Source organism: Bos javanicus, chromosome 10 (genome assembly GCF_032452875.1).
Source record: "Bos javanicus breed banteng chromosome 10, ARS-OSU_banteng_1.0, whole genome shotgun sequence".
NCBI classification, from domain to species: Eukaryota; Metazoa; Chordata; class Mammalia; order Artiodactyla; family Bovidae; genus Bos; species Bos javanicus.
In genome coordinates this window covers 12,947,335-12,973,085 of record NC_083877.1, presented here as the reverse complement: position 1 = coordinate 12,973,085, position 25,751 = coordinate 12,947,335, and the positions used below count along the sequence as shown (strand labels likewise).

Genomic DNA, 25,751 nt, shown 5'->3' with positions numbered 1-25,751 from the left:
AAGGCGCTGCTGTCTGCAGGCAGAAGGTGCCTGGAGGTATCTGGGCTCACCTGACAAGCTGACGGGAGGGTCTGCTGGAAGGTGAGGGGCCCAGGAATGGAAAAAAGTGGGGCCTCAGCCTAAGGGGGTGGGATGGAGGGAAGAGGGAGCCGCTGAGGACAGGGCTGGGATGGGGAACCAGGGGACGATGCCTCGAGTTTGGTGTATGCTGGGGACATCGAATCTGAGTTTGTTTAGCAAGTGCGGTGGGAGCGGGGGAAGCCAGGCAGCAGGGATGACTGACTGGGGTCTTGTTAGCTACTGAGTGAGCAGCTCACTGTGGCTTTAAGTGGAATTGGTCACTGGGGTCAGGGTTCAGCTAAGAAGTGGGTTAGCTAGTAGGTCCCAGCCACTACCCAGGATCTGTGAAGTGAGGGGCTCTTGAAGTCTTGAGCACAACCAGAACTCTGCCTGAAAGCCATCTGTACCAATGAGAAGGACTCAAGGGCCAGGGCTCCCCACAGACACCACTTCCCAGGCTGGCAAAGGATGGGCTGTCAGTTAACTACGAGCCAATGGGGCATCTGAAATGGTTCTTTGGGGTCTTCCTTGCCAGTAGGCCTAGGTAAAGCTAAGGCAACAGCTTCAGAGCCAAGGTTTGTATTCGGGAGGGGCCAGAGGACCCAACGGGCTTCCCCAGTGGCCCAGTAGGTAAAGAATCCACTGTCAATGCATCAGGCACAGGAGATGTGGCTTTGATCCCTGGGTTGGGAAGATCCCCTGGAGGAGGGCATGGCAACCCACTCCAGTATTCTTGCCTGGAGAATCCCCATGGACAGAGGAGCCTGGCAGGTTACAGTCCATGGGGTCACAGAGTCAGACACAACTGAGCATGCACACATGCAGAGGACCCCCCACCCACCATAAAATGAACTTTGTTGTCTAACATGACAGCAGCCTCTCGCTCGCATTCGGCCAAGCAGTGGGCGTGGAAGCAGGGTGGGTGTTTGGAAGTCAGTGGCAGCTTCTCTAAGCTCACCACTGGGGGCCACCTGCTTCCCTGGCCCAGGCCAGTTCCAAGCAGCGAGAAGATGGCTAGTCGCTTGTCAGAAAAAAAGCTTCATCTAGATCCCTTCTGAAAAACTGACAGTGTTGATGGTAGCTGCTGATTTCCCAGGCTCACAAAATTGGGGGGATGGGGTGGCCAAGGAGGTTTCTATAATCCCTCACTGATGGATTAGATGGTGGGGCAGATCTCTCAGGAGCAATGGATGACCTTGAGAAAATGTGGATGTCAAAGGGAGAGAGAAATAATCTCCCTTCCTCAAACTGCTGCCAATAAGCCTTCTCAGCACTGGGGTAGTTGATGGAAACTATTCTGCTATTGCCTCCCAACTCAGGAGGCTGTAGCATTTGACTGAGTGATAAGAAATTGCCAGGCACTTTCTAATTACAATTATCATCATCGTGGCTGTCTCTCTTAATTACTTTCTTATAATTAGCTGTTGCTTTTTCCTCAGCATTTGTGTACTTTGCAGATTTGCTGACATTTGAGAGCCCCAAAATAGGGCCATTTGGGGAGGAGGGCAGAAAGGTGGGGAAAACCTGAGGGGAACAGATTCTTTTCAGGCAACCTGATAAATGTGGGGGCCTTTGCAATAAGGACATTGGGGAAACCAAAAGATGGGTCATTTTCTGACCTGATGGGGAAAGAGAACAGGGGTGGGGATGTAGGGATTGGGCTTTGTGGAGGGTCTCCTAGTGTTAAACCTTGCAGGAAATACTCTTTTTTTAAAACTCATTCTGTTGCCCTTCCCATCAGCTGTTTGTTTGTTTGTTTTTAAAGCCATCTTCTAGTTTGATAGCCAAAAATTAGTGTTTCCTTTTTTGGGGAGGAAATAACTCTTGAAAAGTCACCAAGCTGCCATTTCTGAGGCTTGGGTTTCATTTTAGGAAGCAAAATTAACCCTGTTGAATCCTTTTCAGAGTTAATTAAATAACTCAGGTCAGGAGTAGCTTGTTTTCCCTGCAGCCAGAGATGTGTTCTGAGCATCTTTACAAAGTGGGTTGTGCTCCTTGACCAGATGGCTTGGTTTTCACACTGGTCCTATTCTTCCTCCCTCTCTTGTGACCTCCCGCAGCCTTGTGTACAGAGGAGTGTGTGCACGGCCGCTGCGTTTCCCCGGACACCTGCCACTGTGAGCCCGGCTGGGGAGGGCCTGACTGCTCCAGCGGTGAGTCTGGGGTCTTTGGGGTTTGGGCAGGGCCACAGCTCTGGCTGGGGAGGGGCTGTGCCGTGGTTGGATGCTGAATTCTTTGTTCTGGGCTTGGGGTGCCTAGGCAAATGTGGGCATCGGGGAGGAAGCATGCCTACATGATGGTACTTGGGGTGGAGGGCTCTAGGGGCATGGTGGAGGTCTGGAGGGGCATTGCATGTTGTGTGTGGGGGGAACTGTGTGGTCATCTATGGATCATCTTTGGCTGATCCAAAGGCTCAGTGGGTACTCACAGAGACTCTGACTTTTGATGGATGAAACACCTCTGAGTAAGGTCTTTGAGGCTTAAAGTGAAATTGAGAAGCCACCCGTGGGTGTCGACCCAGGACGTCACAGTAGTCGAGGTTTGGTCCTCAGTGTGGCTGATCCAAAGGCTCAGTGGATGCTCACAGCAACTCCAGGGACTGATTTATGAGACTGGTGGGCCCTGGGATGCATCTGTGTTCCCCAAAGGTAGAAGAATGGCATGCTTGTAGGGGGCAGTTACTGTGTTCTTACATCTCTCTGGGCAGCTGTTCACACTTCCTGGGGGAGGCTCTCTAGTGAGCACGAGTGAGGCGGATGTGCTTGGACTGACCGAGTGACCCACAGCAGTGCAGGCACATCTCTACTGTGGGACTGGTGGCCGAGGGCTCAGGGAATTCTCTGCCAAGGGTCCAGCTGAAGGCGAATGCTTCCCCTTTGGCTCATTTCCCCTATATCCTCACAGATAGCCTTCTTTCCAGTGGCACTGTTTGGGATCAATGGTTGGCTAATGTCATGGTCTTACTTGATTCCAAAGAGCCCTTGATTAGTGTGGAAGCCCAGTTTCCTTCCTGCTTTGAGCTGGGATAGGGTGTCTTTCTGTGTGTGACTCGGGGAGGTAACATAGCTAAGCTGGTCCAGGCGGGGTCTAACCCGTACCAGTGACCCGTCTTGGGGAGCCACCTCCCTGTTCTGCAACGACCATGACAACTTCAAGAAGGAATGTTGGGTCCACACTGGCCCAGGGTGGTGCCCTTTGCTGTTCTCCACTCTCTGCTGGGGTGACCTCTTGTTATGGTCCTTTTTTCCAAAGGCCTTAACTGGAGTCTCCCTGTCCGTCCAGTCTATGGGAACTTACCAGGCGAAGCAAACTATTGGATGTGGTTTTGTTTGGGCTTTGTTTGGGTGGTTCTCTAGGCTTAGGGAGCCCAGGGTCAGTTTGGGGTGCTCCAGAGACTCTCTCTAATGTGCTGGGACCTCCATTGACTGTAGTATCTTCTTCCTTCCACCCTTTTCCCTGCTTTGAGGTAAGTTGTGCTGAGAAACAGGGCAGGGACTCCCCCAGGCAATGAAAGGTACACCTGGGGGACACGGAAGATAAAGAAATGTGTTCAAGCAGCCTTTGTGTGAGCACCAGAAACATGTCGGCTGAAACGTTTGAGAGCTTTTTTCCCCTCTTAGCTTTGTTCTGCTTTGTGTAACTTTGCCTACAATGAATCTTTGATGAGGAACTATCTAACTCAGGTTCGGTTAACCCTTCTGGGACAGGTTTGCTTGCTGTTGCCAAATTATAACGTCAAGAGCGGTCTGCTGGAGGTTGAAATACAGCCTGAGTCTCCGGGTCCTGAGTGCGCACAAATCACCATCCAGCACGAGTCTGTTTGACGCTCGCTGTTTCTGGACTGTGGTGGCAGTGGGACCTGGAGGTGTTTTCAGTCAGTCACTTCGGGTTTCCTTCCAGTGCAGTGAAAGAAATGGAAGGGCAGCTGCCTTAGATCAACGGGACTAGGCAGTTTAGAGTAAATCTTGTGCCTGGAGTGTGTTTACCAAGCATGTAGCCCTGTTACTTCACAGGGTGAACCCAAGCTGCCCAATTGCCACTCCCAATTCAGTCATCAGACTTGGTGCTGAGCAACTCGCAACCTGTTTCCTCAGTAAATCCACCCTCGTGGGTTCAAGAGCCACCACCTTTGCATCTACTCAAGGCATGTACTCCTAAACTCACAGAAAGTCTTAAAAGATGAATCCAACCCTCCTTTGAGAGATGGGAGGATTGAATGAAGAGAATTCATAGATTCCCATTCTCAAAATCATTCAGAGCACTGACCATTTAGATGCCCTGCCAAGAGATTTCCAACCACTGCTTGAATCCCTCTCTTAACAAGGAGCTCACTGCTTTCCTATAGAAGCACATTCTGACTATTGAAAAGTTTTCCCCTCTTTTAAGTTGAAATCTGTCTCTAGCTTCTACGAGTTGGTTCTCACCCATGATAAAGGCCAGGGCTGGGTGCTGGATCTCCATGACCATCCTTGCCTTATCTGTACTTTCTCCCAAGGAGCTCAGTGGACAGCAAATTGTGTGTGGGCAGATAGTCATCTTAGAGCAATTGATGGTAGTCATTGAAACCGTACAGATGATATCAGAGTCTCCTTCCACAGGTGAGGCCTTCAGGTATTAGAAGACAGCGATCACCTCCTTTCCCCCAGTTTTTATTTTCAAAGCTTCTTTGTTTCCTATATGACATTGTCTAAACTTCCTTCTCTATTTAGTTTCTCTCCATTGGCTGTGGCCTTTATTCCTCTTGGCTGTTGTTCCTAGATCTGACTACAGATGCAAGCTCGTATGGAAAAATAATAATAGATATAGGTGCCCTTTATTGAATTTTACTATGCACTAGGTACTTTATTCATCTTCTCATTTACTCTTTGCAACAACCCTATGATATGAAAATTATTATTAGCCCCATTTTACAGACGAGAAAGTTGAAACACAGAGAGGTTAAAGAACTTTCAAAGGGCACACAGCCAGTAAATGATGAAACTGGGACTATTGATCAAGTAAAAACCTAAGCCTGGACATGTAATTATGCTTTCTTTCCTTCTGGATGCTCAGCCTCTGTTAATACAGCCTGAGGTTGAAACAGGTCTTTGATGAGAAAACCTAGTTGCTCACAGGGGAAGGAAGGATCTGCTTGAAAGATGTGGCCCTGAGATATTGTTGTGGAAGTAGATGAATCAGCCGTGGGACACAGATTGTGAATTTGTTTACTCCGAGCAAGCTGACCCTCCTTGCTATTGTGCCTTTGGACACCTGTCTGCCAGTGTGAGGCACTTTAGGGACTTCATGGGGCCCATGTCAGTGGGGATGGGTGTCTCTGTCAGCGCAGTATCTGGAGATTTCTGAATGGAGTCTCTCATTTGCATGTCTATACATGTGACATACTTGCAGGGAAGCTTGGATTTTTTATTTAGTCAAAGGCATCATTCTTGGTGTTTTTTTCTGATTCTAAAAACATCCCTGCATGCTGTGTGCTGAGTTCGCTTCAGTTGTGTCTGGCTCTTTGCAACCCTATGGACTGTAGCCCACTAGGCTCCTCTATCTATGGGATTCTCCAGGCAAGAATACTGGAATGGGTTGCCATACCCTCCTCCAGGGGGGTCTTCCCAACCTAGGGATCAAGCCTACATCTCTTATGTCTTTGCATTGGCAGGTGGGTTCTTTACCACTAGCGCTACCTGATACCTGTTCATGTTTAAAAGGAAATTCAAATGTCACTGGAAGTACAGACAAAAAGTTAAACCCATACACCCAGCGATAACCTCTTCCGGCCTCTGAGTGGTTGCCTTCCCTGTTCTTTGTCTGCATATTTGCTCTTAGAGCTAGATGAGGACACAATGTTATTAGATCAAATGTGCTATTCTGTAACTCACTTTTTAAATTCAACTTATATCATATACTAATTTCCTTATCAATAAACATGAAACTACCTTAAAAATTTTTAATGGCTTTATAGAATTTCATCCGATGGATTACTGAAAGTAACCAGTCTCTTGGTGATGGACATTTAGGCTGTTTATGATTTTTCAGTATGTTAGGCTCATTATCTTTTATCCAAGATCTTTGTTCCCTGTTGCTTTCAAAATTTAGATTTTTTTCAGAGTTCAGGAAAGTTTATGGTGACTAGATCATATATGGCATATGCCTCCAGTGGAGTTTGGACAACACCTTGGGATGAAACATAGTAACATTTCTGAAGTGACATATAACCGATGACTTCTAGTGACATACAGATGATGTATAACCACAAATGGCTTCCACAAAGATTCTGCCTCTAAATGAATTTTGGAAAATTAAAAAAAAAATTCCTTTGGATTCTTTAGAGATTTGGGGGTTGTGGACCTATGGATAAGGGGCTGTGGTCCTGTGTAAAAATGCTGCAAGGATTCTTCCTGCACGTGTATCTTTGCCCACATGTTCCAATTTCTTTTTAGGATAAGTTCCTGGAAGTGGCAGGGAGGATTATAAAGATCCGTCATCTGCCTGCTCCTGCCCTCTGTGGTTGCCAAGGGATTTATGACTTTGATAGACATGAAAGAGACGAATCCAGTAGTAGGATGGGGGGGGGTACTTTTCATTCTTTTACAGACTTATAACCTCATAGCCTAATTTCTTGAAAGCCTGGATGAATTTCTTTCTGCTCCATAAAGGAAATAAGGTGATGCTGATTTTTCTGGTAGGTAGACACGTCGGCTATCATGGATAATTCCAAGATGTTAGATGAACCAATATGGGCAAATGGAGTGGCTGTATGCTTGGTCATAAACTTCCATCCTATATAATAATGAAGAGTAAAAGGATGAAATGTCAGTTTACACTGAATAAAGACGACAGAGTGACTCTTATTAAATTGCACTAATCTCACAAGTAGAGATAAAAAGAAAAAAAGTTTTGCCATATTGAATATCTAGCTTTTTAAAGTAATTAGGAATATTAAAGCACTGACAATGATTGAGATAGAAACATTATTCATAACTTTTATTTCCGCACTGGGCAATGGTCCAGTATATTTCATTTATGAGGTTTCAGCTGTAAGGAGAAGGACGTGAGCCAATTCCTAAATTAAATATGCCCTGTTAACTTTTATAAATGATACCCAAGAATCACCTTGGAAATTTCAGCCTTCATTGTATTATTTAATTATTGTATTTCTTGGGTTCTGCTTCTCTGCCTCCCTTCCCAAGGTGCTTTGCAGTTTGGATTCTGGGTTATAGAGTGGCATTTTGGTTTTGGTTTCAGGCCACCCCAGAAGGGAGGATAGCGGGGGTAGACATGGAGAGAAGCCCCACCCGCCCCCCGCTTTCTCCGTAGTTTCCCATATTTTTAGATTCTACTGAACTGGTTTTATCTATGTGCATAGAGTGCAGGAGAGTAAAAACTCATTGCACAGCCTCTCACTATTTGTGGAAACTGACTCCCTCCACCCCGCCCACCCTCCAGGCCTGATGCTCAGCATGAGACAGGACTGCAGAGCAGGCCTGAGTAATGAAGGCAGTGGGAACCAAGCTGGGCCACTACCAAGAGCAGCCTCCGCCAAGTCAAATGTGTTCTTATCTTGAATGGTGTGGGGGACCCCTGGCTGACTTGGCTTTCAACTATCCTTGCAGATGAAAATATAACATTTACCAACTCAGAAATACACTCATACTCCTCAACTAGCCAGGGACTCTCTAGGTCAGTCCTTTTCAAACCACGATATCTGTGTGCTAGGGATTTGTGTGTATGAAAATATACATAACATAAAGTTTACCATTTTAACCATTTTAAAGTGTGCAGTTCTGTAGCATTAAGGACATTCACGTTACTGTGCAACCATCATTATCATCCATCTCCAGTGCTTTTTCATCTTCCCCAACTGAAAATCTCTACCCATTAAACACTAACTTCCTATTCCCCACACCCCCTAGCTGCAATCAATCACCATTCTATTTTCTCTCAAAATTTGCTGACTCTAGGTACCACGTATAAAAAGGATTATATAACATCTGTCCTTTTGTGACTGGCTTATTTCACTTCGCATAACGTCTAAAAGTTGCGCCCATATTGTGACATGCATTAGAGCTTCCTTGCTTTTTAAGGCTGAATAATATTCCATTGTATGTATATACTATCTTTTGTTTGCCCCTTCACCCATCAGCGGACACTTGGGTTGTTTGTACCTTTTGGCTATTGTGAACCACGCCGCTATGGATGTACAAATATCTCTTCACATTCCTGCTTTCACTTCTTTTGCATAGGTAGCCAGAAGCAGTTTGCTGGAGCATGTAGTAATTCTATGTTTAATTTTTTGAGGAATCACCATACTATTTTCCACAGGGTCTATACCATTTTACATTCCCATTAGCCAAGTACAAGGTTCTAATTTCTATATAGCCTTGTCAATATTTATTATTTTCTATTTTTATTTTTTATTGGTTTGGCCAGAAAGTTCATGTAGGTTTTTCTATAGCATCTTATGGAAAAACCCAAATGAACTTTTTAGCCAACCCAGTATAATGGTCATCCTAATGGGTGTAAAGTAGTATCTCATTGTGGTTTTGGTTTGCTTTTCCTTAATCATTAGTGATGTTGAGTCTCCTTTCGTATACTTTAGTGCCCATTTATATATCTTCTTTGGAGAAATGTTCATTTTTTTCCAACTGGGTTGCCTTGTTGGTACTAAATTATAGGTGTTCTTTATATATCCTGGATGTTAATGCATTATATGTGATTTTAAAATATTTTCTCCCATACCATGGCTTGCCTTTTTATTCTGTTGTACCCTTTGATGCACAAAACTTTTAAATTTTGATGAACTCCAATTTATATTTTTTGTTGCCAGTACTTTTGATGTCATATCCAAGAAAGTATTGTCAAATCCAGTGTCATGAAGCTTTCCTCCTATGTTTTTGTCTAAAAATCTTATAATAGTTTTAGCTCATGCAAGTAGGTCTTTGATCCATTTTGAGTTAATTTTTGCTTATAGTATAAAGTAGTCCAACTTCAGTTTTTCTGCATGTAGATATCACGTTTTCCCAGCATCATTTGTTGGAGTGACTTGGGTGGTGCTAGTAATAAAGAACCTGCCTGCCCATGCAGGAAACATAAGAGACTCGGGTTTGATCCCTGGGTCAGGAAGATCCCCTGGAGAGGGGCATGGCAACCTACTCCAGTATCCTTGCCTGGAGAATCCTATGGACAGGGGAGCCTGGCAGGCTACAGTCCATAGTATTGCAGAGTCGGACACGACGGAAGCACCTTAGCATGCACGCTTGAAGCTACAGAGTTAAAATTTTCACCATGTAATGGCATATTAGTTACCTGAGCAGTGATTACTCTGAGCCTATTTTCCCATCTATAAAATGGGAAGGTCAGCATGTATATTTCAGGTCTAAAAATCCTAGGATGCCATGTTTCTGGAAAGTGAAAATCCAGCATCATCTCGCCTGATCAAGGGCCCTTATGCCCTTCCAGCTGCTGACCTCTAGAAGTTGTCTGCTCTTCCCAACACCCCTCTCCGCCATGCATAGCCCTCCTGGGATTCCAGGACCTGGAAAGGACTGAGGGTGGGGGTGGTGGGCAGCCCTGAATGGGGACAGTGACTCATAGCCTTGCCTCCCCCAGGTGGGGGCACCTGGGGAGCCTTGGCTGCCTCCTCAGGGAGGGGTGCAGAGGGGCATCCTGCCAACCCGGAGGCTGCCGCTCACTCAGTGTTTTTCTCCCTACACGAAGCCTGCTGTCAAGGTTAAAGCAACTTCAGATGAATCACCAAAAAAGCAATTACACTCGCTGTTCCCGTGCGCTGCTCTGCCCAGCCCGCGGCCCCTGGCAGAACCGCCTGGGCCGCCTTCTGCCGGCATCTGGTGCGCCCGTGGGCCTCCCCGGGCCGGTGGGCTCCGTGTCAGCGCACGCTGGGGTGCAGTCACCGTGACGGGGACAGAAGGGAGCTGCGGACGTGGCAGCAAATGCTTTTTCAAGGTCTGTGCATGAGAGGGGCTGCTCTTCACCACAGAATTCTAATTTTAAACAAAAAGGTATTCAGTAGCCGGGCTAGTGCTCCGCTGGCTCTGTGTTCTCTGTCCCTTGAGTTCCATTTAATACGCATGTATTGAGTACTACTCAGAGGCCCACACCGCGGGGGTCTGGGGCTGGAGTGGGTATTCGGAATGAGGAGGGCATGGCCCCCATCCTCAAGGAGCTGTGAACAGAAGCCAGACCCACCCATACTGAGAGGAGGGAGGAGGAAGAGTCGGGAGAGAGAAAGTTCTGGCTTCGATGGGAGATGAGGGGACCGAAGGGTTCAGGAAAGCCATATTGGGAGGAAGGAAGGAACCAGGTGTGTGCTGTGTCCCATTTTGAAGAAAGAAACTGAAGCACAGAGAGGTTAAATGATACCCCAAGGCCCCACAGCTGGTGAGCATCCGATATGGGTCTGTCAGATTTTCCCCAGGCCACTGGGGGTGGGCGTTGGGGCTGAGAAGGTGAGGAAGAAAGTGAAAGTGAAGTCGCTCAGTCGTGTCCGACTCTTTGCGATCCCACGGTCTGTAGTCTACCAGGCTTCTCTGTCCATGGGATTTTCCAGGCAGGAGTACTGGAGTGGGTTGCCATTTCCTTCTCCAGGGAATCTTCCTGACCCAGGGATCGACCCCAGGTCTCCTGCATTGCCCTCTGAGCCACCAGGGAATACTACAAGGTGAGGAAAGTGAATAACTCAGTTGTGAGGAGTCTGTGATAGAGGCTGAAAGAGACTTGAGCAGGGTTAAGAGGGACTTTCCTGGCAGTTCAGTGGCTAAGACTCTGAGCTCCCACGACAGGGGGCCTGGATTCTATCCCTGGTCAGGGAACTGGATCCCACAAGGTGCAATAATGAGTTTACATGGCTCAACTAAGGATCCTGTGTACCTCAACTAAGACCCAGTGCAGATAGATAAGTAAATACATTTAAGAGAGATCAACCCAGTCCCACCCCGAGTCCTGGGGGTGCCATGGGCTGCAGGGGAGGGCAGCAGGAAGACAGACCTGCTGGCCTCTCCATCTCTCGGTCCTCAAATGTCACCTCCCCTCCCCCTGCCTCCCTCTTTTTGAGACACCCTGGCCGTGGCTGTGCTCTGGAAGCCAGTGAAGAGGATGATTTCCTCCCCTCCAGAGCTCGTTTCTTCCAAAAGTGCCTGCCAGGAAGAATGGGAAATGCTGGGGAGCAGATGCTGGGGGTGCTCTGCTCTCACGGGGGTCCAGACAAGTTTGGGGTGAGGATGAGGCTGGGAGGGGGCAGCCTGTGGAGACCCTCAACCCCAGGACTGAGGACAGCTGGTCCCCCCACCCTCCTTCCACCCTTGGACCGGGTTGCTCTCTTGTGACAATGCCCACAAGGAAAGGAGGGGAGACCTGCTGAGACAGCCCCCTTCCCGGGTCCAAGGGAGGCAGATCATGGGGCAGAGGAGGCGTGGGACCACTGCTCTCCTGCTCGTTGGGAGAAGGCGGCATCTCAGGGCTTTGGCCCTTCTCCCTCTGACTGTCAGACCAGGGGACGTGCAGGACCAGTCAGTGCCCTCTGAGCAGGGCCAGGGGTCAGCAAAGCCTCGGCACATGTGGCCTATAGGAACGTCAGGTTTTGTTCCTGAAGCAGCTGGAAACCGGGTGGCCTAGGGTCTGTGTGTGAGCTGCCTGTTCAAGGGGCTGTCACAGCCAGGGGGAGGGAGGCACATTCTGCCCACCCCAGCTCTGGCCATCTGGCTCCCTGAGAACGAAATAAATAAGTGACATGCAGTGAGTCTCAAGGACTAGGAGAGGAAGGAGGGTGGGAAAACCCATCCCGAATGTGACAAAAGCAGAACAGAGGGACCACAGCCAAGCTGGCATCGTTGATTGGGACTGGCAGGCAGTGCCACAGCCCCTCCAGAACACAGCTCAGGCATGGAGAGGGTGCTGTGCGCCCCCTACATACACGCACACACATGCACACACGCACATGGTCTGTGCTTCCAGGATGGGTGCGGGGGCTGGGTCTCCATGGGAAACACAGTTCCTGGGGGAAGGGAATCATGAACTGCTCCCACCCGTGCCCACCAGCCCAGAGGACTGGCCTGGAAGCCTGACAGGAAAGAGAGGAGTGCATTCCCTCTGGAGTCAGGGGCGGGCTGATGCAGCTCCCACTCTCTGAGACCTGCCCCCGCCCCCGAGGACTTTGAGTTTCGGCCCAGTCGCCCAGGCCTGCTGTGCACCAAGCACCATGCCGGACGTGAACGTGATGACCTCGTTTTATCTCCTCCTGCCCCGTGAGCTGGGGATTATGACTCCTGTGTTGCAATGGAGGAAGCAGAGGTCCAGAGAGGTTTAGCCATGCTCTAAGGTCACTCAGGACTTCCCTGTTGGCTCAGTGGTAAAGAATCCGCCTGCCAATGCAGAAGACTGGGGTTTGATCCCTGGTCAGGAGAAGGAAATGGCAACCCACTCCAGTATTCTTGCCTGGGAAATCCCATGGACAGAGGAGCCTGGCGAGCTACAGTCCATGGGGTTGAAAACAGCTGGACATGACTGAGCAACTGAACAACAACAGCAAGGTCAGCCAGCTGCTCCTGAGTGTGTGCGGAACTGCGGAGTAGGTGGCCTTTGAGACTGACTGGAAGAGAGATCTGGGCTGGCCTCATACTTAGATTCTCGCCTAACTCCTATCCAGCACTGACTAAACATACTGTCCTATTCATTATCATTTGTTATTACTATTTCTATCTTTCAGCTGAGGAAATTGAGATTCGTAGAGGTTAAGTAGCTGGACCCAGGGCACACAGAGAGTCAGTCGCAGAGCCAAGGTTCGAACCCAGGCCATCAGTCTCTAGCAACCACATTTGCAGCTCTGGTTAACCCTTCTTTCCAGGGTCCTCTGCCTTCCCTCTCCAACCCCTCCCATGCTAGGAGGTGGTGAGATAGCTACAATGCAAACCTGGGTCCAGTCACTTCCCTGCTCCCTTCTGCCTGCCTGGAAGTGCCCAATTCCTTGCCCAGGCCTTCAAGGCCCCTTTGAGTCTGATGCCTGCCAGGCTTTCAGCCTTAATTCCTTCCCATGACCCCCACCACCACCCCCTCCTCTCTTCTAGCTTCCCTTTATCCACTGACCCACCGAGCTTCTGCCTTCGAAGCCCAGTTCAGGCCGTGACCCACACAGACCTTGACTGTGTGTACATAACCAGTGCGGCCCGCGCCACCCCGAACACTCGTCGTTTGATTGTGTGCTTGCTCTCCTTCCAGCCCCCAGGCCCGGAGACCTTCCCATGGCAGGGCCCAGCTCTTCCTTGTCACCGTGACCCCAGGGCCTGCATGCTGCAGGCACCGTGCACACTCAGCCCGGGGCTGATTGGGGTCCAGAGGATTTGCTGTCCCTTTTTATCATGTTTTCATTCTTCCAGATGCTCTAGTGGTGGTATTTGGACCAGGGAGGAGTGTGGGGTTCTGGGATGGATGTTCAGGAGTATTCAGTTCCACGTCCCTTGATCTTCCAAAGCTTCTCACGTATCCACGTTGTCCAAGGATTGAGATGGGAGGCCAGGAGTCAGACTGGTCCATTAAAGGAAGAGAGGTCACAACCAGCTGAAAAGTGTGAAAGATGCCAAGAAGGCAGTGGAACCAGAGCTCAAAGAAGGATGAGATTTGAAGTTTTGATAGTCTGGTATGGAAAGAGAGGCCATTCCAGGCACAGACCCACAGACGCAAGAGTACCAAATGGCGAGCAGGTCCGTGTGGCTAAAGCAGAGAGTGCCTGGTGTGGAGAGTGGGAGCACCCAGAGGCTGAGCCAGGTGCTGTGGTGCTCTCACACAGCAGTCCAGGGAGCTTGGGCCTGAGTGCATGGACATGGGCTCCTTGGCTCCCTTTGCATCAGCTGAGTCTGCACTGTGGACTGGGAGCAACTTTTAAACTCCTTCTTCTCCTAACTAACCTGGACTCAAGGTCTGGTAAGGGAACAGAGCCCGTATGACCTGCCCCTCCAGTCCTGGCTAGTCCCTCCAGGCCAGCTGGGCCACACTCTCCTTCCCCTGTCCCTGACTTCTGGCAACTGAAGCAAGCTATCTAGGCATGGTATGGGAAGCAGATTGGAGGGCTTGGGGGAGGAGAGACTGCTGTGATTCAGAGTTAGAGACTGGATCTGGGCAGGAGCTGACCCACAGAGGCCAGGTTGGATGTGTTGATACCCGTCTGCCTCTCCGGCCAGAGCAGGGGAGGCAGATGTGATGGCCAGGAGAAACATCTAGAAGAGCCTAACTGGCTCCCAGGACCTCTGACTTCCAGCCGACCTCTCAGGGACAGCTTGGCTCCCCACCTCCAGGCCTCAGACACCAGTGGGGCCCCAAGGCAGGTGGCAATCACCCAAAAGAGCTGCAGCAGCAAAGGCCGTGGCAGAGCTGAGGAATCTGTCACCGTCTAATAAGGAAAGTCCATTCTGGCAGCCTGGGTAATAGGCCTCAAATTGAATAATTAATAAAGTTATAAAAATATGTCTACTATACGGCCAGAATAATTCAGCCCAATTAGAAGCAATTATTTCTTGCAGTTAATGCCACTCGTTTTTCCTTGTGAACAGCTCTCTCAGCAACAGGATAGGATTCGTAGCGCTTTGGCTGCCTACTTGATGAGTTCTGTTGAGACCGAATCCTCCGTTTGGGCTTCTTTCAGATGAGAAGCCCGAGAATGTTCATCTTTCCATCCATCCATTTATGCATCTCTCCGTGAAAGTGTTAGTCGCTCAGTCATGTCTGACTCTTTGCGACCCCATGAACTGTAGAGGCTCCTCTGCCCATGGAATTCTCTGGGTAAGAATACTGGAGTGGATTGCCATTTCCTTCTCCAGGGGATCTTCCCGACTCAGGGATTGAACCTTGGTCTCTTGCATTGCAGGTGGATTCTTTACCCTCTGAACCACCAGGGACGCCCAGCCACCTCTGTGACTCTCTGAAGCCCAAGCATCTCTCTGACCATGTTTCAGTTTGTCCATTCGTCTATCCATTGTACCATCTATTTGTCTATTCATCCCTTCACTCATTCCTCCGTCCATCTGTCTATCTACACATGCATCCATTTATTCATTCATCCATCTACCCATTCATTTAGCAGATACTTCTTGAGCCCCTTCCATGTGCCAGACACTGTTCTAGGCCCTGGGCATGTAGGGATGAGTAAGACCTTGCCTCTGCCTCAAGGAACTCCCAGCCTAGGCAGGTGAACCTTTGAATGATGTAAGTTGTTTCTCTTCAGAGGTCCTGCTAAATGATTTTTGTCCTTCATCTCTTATGTATCTCAGGAATATATATATATTCCTGAGATACATACATTCTCTCTCTCTCTCTCTCTCTCTCTCTCTCTATATATATATATATATATATATATATTTCATTTCAAAACACATTTAAAACACATTATATAACATTTCATTTCAAAACACATTTCTTTCTATATATAGAGATTTGGAGTTACAAGTGGCTTGAGTTAGTTAATAGGTTCTTTCCCAAGATGGTTCAGCTTATTCCCCTATGTTTGAGAGTGTAAGGATCTTGTGGCTTCAAATTATGAATACCCACTGCTCTGGGTCCCAACCTTTTATCAGGTGGAGGTCAGGGGGTACAGGCTCCAGCTCTGCCCCGGCCCCTGCATTCACTGACCTGGTTGTGACATTTACTTTTTATGGGTCCATCTGTAAAATATGAAGAATCACTGTGCTATTGTGAGCTCACAGGGATGACAGGAGTCAAGATGCTTAGGGGCACCCATTGGAGACCCAGGTTTGCTTCCTGGAACATTGGCCATAAGTTGAATTCTGAGATAAATCAACTTATACTATATAGCCATCTTGCTGGAAATCTTTCCACAAAGCCAGTGCTATTTCTGCAGTGAAGATGCCTTCTTCCTGATTCTCTGCTGAGACACTGAGAATTTTCTCTCTTTTGTTGGCTGCACTTGATCTGTGTTGCAGTGTGCAGGTTCTCAGTTGTGGCACGTGGTCTTCCCTTATTGTGGAACATGGGTTCTAGAGAATGTGGGTTCGGTATTTGTGGCACACAGGCCTCTCTAGTTGCAGTGTACAGGCTTAGTTGCCCCGTGACGTGTGGGATCTTAGTTCCCCAACCAGGGATCAAACCCACATCCTCTGCACTGGAAGGCAGATTCTCAACCATTGGACCACCAGGGAAGTCCCAAGAGACTTTTCTTATCCTGCACCATGACTCAATTCTTTAAGTCTCCATAGAGCCCTTGTTGTAAGCCCATCATTGTGCTAGACGAATCTGATAGAAGTATCTACTCAGTTATAATCATCAAACATTTATTAGGTGCCTTCTTTATTCAGGGCTCTGGAGATGCAGAAAGGCCCAAGCTTCCACCCTGTCCTAGCGTTGGCCTCTCTGATTTGGGTTCCCTTTTACCTTGCTGTGAATCAGGATATCAGAACTGACAAAGTGAGAAGGCAAGGTGTAGCCTGGGAGAAGGCATTCACAACATATGTAATCCACAAAGGATTAGTATCCAGAATATTTTTTGAGTTCTACAAATCAGTCAGATCAACCATTCAAACACTGGCAAAGAAACATGCACTTCATAGGAAAAAGATATTTTGATGGGCAGTAAGCATATAGAAAGATGTTCACCTCACTGATAATCAAGGAAATACAAATTGAAACTAAGAGATGCTGCCTTGTCACACCCAACTAATTGGGGAAAATCTATTTCTGATAATACCAAGTGTTAGTAAGGATACAGGCAAATATAGACACTTATACGCTGCTAGTGTGTGTGTGAACTGGCAGTACCATTTCAGAGAGAAATTTGATAATTTTAAACAAAACTGAAAATTATACAGGGACTTCCCAGGTGGCTCAGTGGTAAAGAATGTGCCTGCAGTGCAGGAGATGCAGCTTCAATCCCTGGGTCAGGAAGATCCCCTGGAGAAGGAAATGGGAACCCACTCCAGTATTCTTGCTGGGAAATACAACAGAGAAGCCTGCGGGGCTACAGTCCCTGGGGTCACAGAGTCAGACACAACTTAGTGACTAAACAATGACAATGAAAGTAATGCTAACCCCATCAGAACATGTTTCTCAAATATTTTTTCTATCACAACCTATATTAGGAAACACATTTCATATTGTGCCCTAGAACATAGACACCCACACACTGATATTTTAAAATCTCTTCTATTTAATTTATTTAAATGGTAGTCATAACCCTTTATATTGATTTCATGACTGTCTTCTGGGTTACTCCCTGAAGTCTGAAAAACTGTACTCCAGAGAACCTCTCCAACATGTGGATCCCCACATCATTTTTTGTAAAGGTAAAAAGCCACAAATAACCTCCAGGTCCCTCAGGAAGGAAATGAATACATTCTAATATATTCATACAATGGGATCTCCACAGCAGTTAAAAGGAATGAAATAGCCCTATACCTGTCTACTCAGATGAATCTCAAATATATAATATTGAGTGAGAAAGGCAAGTTGCAGAGGGCTACATGCATACCATATGATATCATTTATATAAAGTTTTAAAACATGCAAAATAATGAATATGTTATTTATGGGTACATTCAGATGTAGTAAAAGCATTAAAACAGACATGGTGATGATAAACACCAAAGTCAGACTATACTCAGGGAGGGAGGAGGAAGGGATTCGGGAGTGATACACGAGGCATTTCAGCTGTGTAATGTTTTATTCTGAAATAAAAATATCTGTAGAAAAATAGGGGAAATTAAGATTTGTTTGATGAATACACTGGTTTAATTTTCTCTGCATTTTGAAATATGCTTGAAATACTCCCCATGCAAAACAAAAAAGACTTCTCCACCTGTCCAGTACCCAAGCTCATAGGAAGAAAAAAATGTGTTTGTGTTAAACTGACTTGCTCATTTCTTTCAATTTGGCTTACCAGATGTTTATGGAACACCTTCTATTGGTCTGACAATGCCAGGTGTGAGGTGTGTGGAATAAGCAGGAAAGTGGGGAAGATATTACAAGCAACAGTGTGGAGCTCAGCAAGGGCACAGACTGCTCTCCTATTCTGGCCATAAAGAACAAATTAAGGGACTTCCTAGTGGTCAAATTGTTAAGACTCTGTGCTTCCAGTGCAAGGAGCACAGGTTGGATCTCTGGTGAGGAACTAAGATCACCATATGCTATTGGCCAGAAAAAAAAGAAAGAAAATGAAATCATCTTTAGGGAAAAAAAGAGCAAGTTAACACATACGTCACAAAATAGGGCCCAAAGATTATAGCCTGCGTCCTCCTGGGGAATCATGGAGGTCTTCCTGGAGGAGGTAAAGACTGAAATGGGCCTTGAAGGATAGAGAGGGATTGACTGACAAGACACTCAGGAAAGGAACCTCGAGTTCCAGGAAGCTCTGGGTCTGCATGGGAAAGGGCCGGTGACAGAGCAGCTCCAGCCTCTGAACCGGGGTGCTACAACTTGTGCGGGGACGTGCACTCCTGACGGCAGGAAATAGACACGTGGAGTGGGGAGGTGAATCTAATTTATCACACAGGCCGAGGACGGCTAGAGTCCTGGAGGCTGCAGGAGATGAGAGACAGCTTGCCTGCTGCAGAAAGGCGCTGCCTCTCAGGGCCAGCCCACTGCATCTCCCATCCTCCCATGAGGGCCCCTGCAGGGAAGAGGGGGGTTGAAACTCTGCTGAAATTCCAGACCCTTAAATTTATTTGACCAGCTCTCAATAAATTGCTCATGCCAGAGGCCTCACCATCCATCTCTGGGTGGACTACACAGGATGTATGTCTTTGATGGCTCGGGGACATGTCCACATGTCTTGCCAGGAAGCAAGCCCCTAAATCCTCCTCTGACTTGCTCCCCTCCTCCGACCTTGAGGCTGGTGCCAACTTTGTGTCATCTATCAGCCCTGGCTGGTTTCCTATTAAGGTTCTGCTGTTCCCTTGGAAGAGTCGCCACCTTAAATCAAAGAGTGCATAGGACAAGGGTGGGACAGGGGACCTGGAGCCAGTGGGGCGAGGGCAGGTCAGGAAGATGAGGTCCTGGTCCTACTGCTGGGGCAAGCGGGAAACTTTTCCCGGACCCTGGCTCTGCAGCATGCCTCGGACATGTTGTCTAGGCCATGCTGTCTAAGGACAAGTTGCCTAAGCCCTGCATGACTTGAAAAGACTTCCCCGGGAGCCACTCAGAGGTGAAACAGCTTCCTACAGTTCTCATGAGAGCCAGCAGGGAGATAGCTTAGGGAAAGCGGACCTACAGCACTGATGGCATATTCACCCTTCATTCACTCACTCACTCATACATTTCACTGTCATAATACATTTGTACTGGATGCCTGATACGAGGTGCTGGGGAGACGGCAGTAATCACAGAGCTTACTTTCTAGAGAGGGAGATAATGAATAAGTACAGCAATAAATGTGGTAATTCAAGATGTTGGTATGAAGGAAATACAACAGAGCAACGAGTTAGAGTGAGGGAGGCAGAGTGGTCAGGGAGGCCTCCCTGAGGAGGGGAACTTTGAGCCAAAGTCCTGAACGATAAGAAAAAGCAAAGCCCAGAAAGTTTACACGTGGGTAAGCCTTGACACATGGCCTCTTTCTGACTCAGAAGAGCAGAATTTGCTTTATGGGTGGAGAAAGAAAGAGTTAGTCGTGTCTGACTCTCTGTAACCCCGTGGACTGTAGCCTGCTGGGCTCCTACGTTCATGGGATTTCCCAGGCAAGAATACTGGAGTGGGTTGCTGTTTCTTTCTCCCAGGGATCTTCCCAAACCAGGATTTGTACCCGGGTCTCCTGCACTGCAGACAGATGCTTTACCATCTGAGCCACCAGGGAAATCCTTATGGGTGGAGGACAGTTGCTAAGCCAGGCTCTGTTGATTTACCGATGGATAGCAAGTCCCTGCCCATACAGATGCCTTCACCTTATTCTAGTAGGCATGATGGCCCAAGCACCCAAGGAACTCCAGGGCAGGGTGCTTGGGACCACAGCACTGGGCTGAAATCTCGGAGAAGGTGCAGGTCCCTTCCAGCTGGGAAGAGCAGGGAAGGGCTTCCAGAGGCCAGAGCGCATGCAAGGCATCGTCTGGCAGGACTCAGGTGTGAGAATGGTGCTAGGCCTTGATGTGCTCATTGATTCCCTTGGGTGCTGGTTCCTGGGTGGGTGCATGTGTCCTCCTAATTACCCAATAAACCAAGTTGATTCTTGGAGCGTCAGGCATGCAGATGACACATATTATCTCATCAGCAAAAGAATTACGGGCAGGGAGGAATTTGGAGTTAGAACCAGCTTTCTGTGAATAACTGGCAGCAGGATGAGCAGCGTGGATTGTGTTTTGCCTTGCTGTTGCTGCGCCAAGGAAATCACCGAGGTTTCCCCTCGTTTCTGCCATGCGTATCTCTCAGCTCCAGGTCACAGCCCTGACTGGGAAGCAGGAACCCTGGATGGTCCAGATCGCAGGAGATGACGGGTCTCTGATGTAGCTTTGGGGCTTCTCTGAGGAGAGCATAACCCACCGAGGCCGGTCTGCTGTTGAAATGAGCAACTCTCTTTTATGAGTCAATATCATTTGCTTAGCAAATAAAGATTAGCAGGACAGACTTCTCTGTTTTTGCTTTCAGCTCTAAATGTCTCATGTACACCCGTGGCGGATTCATGTCAATGTATGGCAAAACCAGTACAGTATTGTAAAGTAATTAGCCTCCAAAAAAATAAATAAATAAAAATAAATAAATGCCTCCCAATGTGGTCACAGTCAGAGGGTCAGGAGGACAAGCAAGAAATGCAGTGACTTGCCATGCAGCTTGGAAGCTGATGGGCTGATACTTCAAAGGCCAGGGTTGTATCTTGCTGTGGGAACTCGTGGAGTGCAGACTCTAGGCTAGACCCTAGGGAGACCAGGTGGAAAGAGGAAGCCCTTGTCCTTAAGGACTATAGAGTCTAGGAGACAGGCAGGTGAATCAGCGTGTAACAGTGTTATGGGTGCTTTCTTATGCTGGCGTGCAGGGCAGGGGGTGGGTAATGGGGGGGGGGCAGCTCCATAAGGTGGACCTTGGGTGCAGTTCCCCGCCCCCCACCCAGGGCAAGTGTGGGCAGCTGAGGTTTGCTTGCAGATGAGTTGCAGTGTAGCCGGTAACATCTACAGCGAATGTGCCTTGGAAGTTTTTGGAGCCCAGCTCTCCGACTGCTCACCACAAGCTCTAATTGAAGGGATAGCCAGGCCTGACTGAGTTCCTGCAGCTCCCACGCTTGTTTCTAAACCCAAGTCTCTAAGTTCCTTAGCCAAAGCTGGGCTTCCCAGGCCCTGACCGTCTGTGGGGGTAGCCTTGGGGTTGATCCTCTGGTGTGCTGTCCACTGCCCCAGAGATCAGATGAAGGACTTTTACCCCGGTCTTTCCCTGAATGTCGTCCCCAGATCACCAGGGTCATTTCCCCAGGGCTTGAGAAAAAAGAGGGGTCTAGTACTCTTCCTTGGAGAAGGCAATGGCACCCCACTCCAGTACTCTTGCCTGGAAAATCCCATGGATGGAGGAGCCTGGTAGGCTGCAGTCCATGGGGTCGCACAGAGTCGGACACGACTGAAGCGACTTAGCAGCAGCAGCAGCAGTACTCTTCCTAATTAGGTGCATCACCCACGATGGAATAGCGATTAGGCTGACAACTGACTCCTCGACAGCAATGAAAGAAGCCAGAGGTGGTAGAATGTGTTCAACAGGCCAAGATAAAACAATTGGCAGTCTACTACCTTTAAGAAAATAATTTTCAGACAAATAAAAACAGAGAGTTTACCACCAAAGAGCTCACTAAAGGAATATTAAAGGAAGGACCCTCTTGAAAAAGAAATGGTAGACGAAGACATTGGTAATATGTGGGCAAAATAAAGCAACATTGACTGTTAAATTTTTTTTTTTCTTTTTAAATAGGAAGTTGCAGCCCACAGGCCAAGTCTGTTCCATGGCCTGCTCTTATAAATAAATTTTAATTAGAACACAGCCACGCCCATCTGCTTCTGGGTATGTGTGACTGCTTTCTCATTATAATAGCAGAGTTGAGTAGCTGTAACAGGGATCGTCTTGCCCACAAGGCAAAAAATATTTACAATCTGACCCTTTATAGAAAATCTTTGCTGACTCTTACATTAGAACATTAGAATTTTTGGCCCCAGTGTTTTTGCCCCAAAGTAATAAATGCCTTAAAGACAGGCTGATCAAACCTTTTCACCACCTCGGAGACTATGGTAATAACAATAATAATAGTAGCAACAGTAAGGCTGGGCTAAATGCTGACCCTGTTGAATTTAAGAGCACAGGTTCTGGAAGCAGGTTGGCTCATATACTAAATTCACCATTGTCCCACTTGTGGGACCTTGGCTAAGTTATATGATGCTTCTGTGCCTTGTTTTTCTCTTTTGTAAAATGATAGCTACTCTGGGGAGTTGTTGTGTGAGGTGACTAAGGTATTATATGTAAATAAGTTGTTACACGTGCCTCAACAAAGTGAAAGTGAAAGTCGCTCAGTCGTGTCCGATTCTCTTCGACCCCATACAGTCCATGGAATTCTCCAGGCCAGAAGACTGGAGTGGGTAGCCGTTCCCTTCTCCAGGGGATCTTCCCAACCCAGGGATTGAACCCAGGTCTCCCGCATTGCAGGCAGATTCTTTACCAGCTGAGCCTCAACAAATCACTCAGTCGTGTCTTACTCTTTGCAACCCCATGAACCGCAGCATGCCAGGCCTCCCTGTCCATCACCAACTCCCAGAGTTTACTCAGACTCATGTCCATTGAGTCAGTGATGCCATCCAATCATCTCATCCTCTGTCGTCCCCTTCCCCTCCTGCCTTCAATCTTTCCCAGCATCAGGGTCTTTTCCAGTGAGTCAGCTCTTTGCATCAGATGACCAAAGTATTGGAGTGTCAGCTTCAGCATCAGTCCTTCCAATGAATATTCAGAACTGATTTCCTTTATGATTGTCTGCTTTAATCTCCTTGCTGTCCAAGGGACTCTCAAGAGTCTTCTCCAACACCACAGTTCAAAAGCATCAATTCTTCGGCACTCGGCTTTCTTCATAGTCCAACTCTCACATCCGTACATGACTACTGGAAAAACCATAGCTTTGAGTAGCCAGACCTTTGTTGGCAAAGTGATTGTTCCGTAAATGCTGGTCATGTAAATGCTCATGTCACCCTCATGGCAAACCTCCTATTGTTGCCAGGTATAGTACCCTGCTATCCAAACCTGCCTATGCAAACTCAGAAGCAAAAAAGAGTCATATAAATTTCTGAATTAAATACTCAGTCTGGGGACTTCCCTGGTCCAGTGATTAAGACTTCATCTTCCAAAGCAGAGAGTATGAGTTCAATCCCTGGTCAGGAGTTAAGATCCTACATGCCTTGCAGCCAAAAAGTCAAAACATAAAAATATTGTAACAAATTCGATAAAGACTTTAAAAATGGTCTACATTAAAAAAATCTTTAATAACAAAACATAAATAAACACTCGGGCTGGCAGCTTCCTCTCTGAACTCAATTAGACTTGGATAGTGAAGGAGACTTGTACTTGGGATCTTTAACTTGGGGTTATTATCATTCCCGTTTTACAGATGCAGAAACTGATGTCAAGACAGGGTAAGGGGGCATGAAAAGCAGGACTGGATCCAGGCTGTCTGACCCTGGAGCACCCAGTAAGCACCTGCCACTCCCTGGTGACTCCTGGCCAACTGAGTCCCTGGCTCATTGCAGATGCCCATGTTTGGTGGATGAATTCCTATACTCCAGGGAGTGTCACCAGGGCAGGGGGCTTGGTACAACTGATTACCCAGTCCCACTCCTGACCAGCATCCCCTTACAGAAGGACTGAAGAACAGCCCAGCAGCATCTGGTCTCCTCTGATTTGGAGCCCATGACCACTGCCTGATGCGAGGGGCTCTGACAGTGAGACTTTGAACACAAAGGGGGAGTGGAAGGAGCACTGGGCTTAGGATAATGATGCCTTGATTTGAATCCCAGCCCTGCCACTTCCTGTGACTTCTGGAAGTCATTTTCCCTCTCTGGGCATCAGCGTCCTCATTTATCAGATGAAGACTTTATAATTTGATCAGTGGTTCTTAACAGGGAAGGTAAGTTGCCTCTTGGGACATTTTACGTCTGGAGACATTTCTGGCTGGAACACTTGGTGGGGAGGGTGCTACTGATATCTGGTGGATAGAAGCCAGGATGCTGCTTAGACTCCCTGCAGTGTTCAGGGCAGCCCCCACCAACAACATTACCATGGCCCCAATGGTGATAGCTTTACTCTCGAGAAATCCTGCCATCTACAAAGGTCCATTCAGCTCTAAAATTCCATCCTTCATTTGTTCATCAAAAATGTGTTTATCAGGTAGGTGCCTTTTGTGTATGAAGCAGTAAACAGTTCAGAGTCCCTGCTCTCTGGGGGCTCACAATTTATAAGGAAATTGGTAATAAGAGTTCATATTGGTTAAGTGCTAAGTACATACCAAGTTCTTTACATAAATTGACATCTTTGAGCCACAAAAACTATTATTATGCCCATTTTACAGATGGAGAAACTGAGGCTCAACAAAATAAAGCAGCTTGCCTAAGGTCACACAGCTCATAAGCAGTGATATCAGCATTTTTATTCCGGAGTGCATGCTCCTAACCGCACAGACCTTCAACTGCCCCAGAACAGTGAAAAGGAGGACAGGTCCCCATCTGCCACTGGAAGAAAGGCAGCTTGAATGCTGAGGCCCTGTGGTCTCTTTATCATGCAAACCATTTAGCAAACTGGAAAAGGGCCTCATGACTATAAACAAGCCAGTAATGACCTGACAGGCAGAGGGGCTGGAGTAGTGTTAGGACCACAGAGACATTAATCTGCTTCCAGCCACTGCTGCTAGAAAGACATTTGTTAGAGTGGTTATGGGAACCATAAAAGGCTATTTGACAGCAGCCTTCCCTACAGTGGGAACCTCAGTCATTGGGAAAAGGGCCTCTTGGGGCTCAGGTGTTACAGGCCCTGTTGGCCAGAGGCAAATCCTTCCATCTGCCACAGACAGGACGCTGTGGAGATGACAGGAAAAACTGTGAGGTTGCCCCAGGAGAGCTGGATTCTGGTCCTTTTAATGACTCTCAAACAGCTGCAAGGCCTGTAAGTCCTGTAGTTGCTCTGGGCCTCAGTTTCTCCATCTATAAAATGGAAACATTGATGTTTATCTCACAGGGCTGTTCTGAGGCTCTACGGACGCAACAGATGTGGCACCGGATGTGAATGTACTTTACAGAGGTGTTAAGTATCACTGTCGCTGGTGGTGTTTGTAGGAGTAACAGCAGCTGCGGGAACACTACACAGGGATGTGTCTCTGAGATTTAATCAAACCTTAGACCTGGGTGAAGCTTTATAGATCCATCTGGTTCAGCTTCCCCACTGAGGAAGTAATAGCTTTCATTCTTCACACACTTAGTTTGTGGCAAACACTGCTCTAAGCACTTTGTATTAACCCATTTAATCCTTACATCGAACCTGCGAGTCAGCAGTGAAAAGTGAGGGGGGAGTCTTGGTGTTTGCCAAGTGGAAAAGATGGGAAAATCGATAGAGGGAAAAAATGGGGATACTCTTCCCATTTTACAGATGAAGATGCTGAATCACAGACAGGTACCAAGGTTGCCTAGCCAGTGGTGAGCAGGCTGGCTCCACCTGGGAGCCCTGCTCCACTCTCATCCATGGGTGAGAACTGGAGC

General features: G+C 47.7%; 1 protein-coding gene across 10 annotated transcripts in view; it reads left to right on the top strand.

Moving 5' to 3' along the window:
* Nucleotides 1-25,751, top strand: part of MEGF11 (multiple EGF like domains 11) — a 393,555-nt gene that overhangs the window by 184,730 nt on the left and 183,074 nt on the right. For all 10 annotated transcript variants that reach the window (XM_061430127.1, XM_061430121.1, XM_061430123.1 and 7 more), the window contains exon 5: nucleotides 2,121-2,213. In XM_061430127.1, coding sequence (XP_061286111.1) covers nucleotides 2,121-2,213 — 93 coding nt within the window. The remainder of the gene's footprint in view (nucleotides 1-2,120; nucleotides 2,214-25,751) is intronic.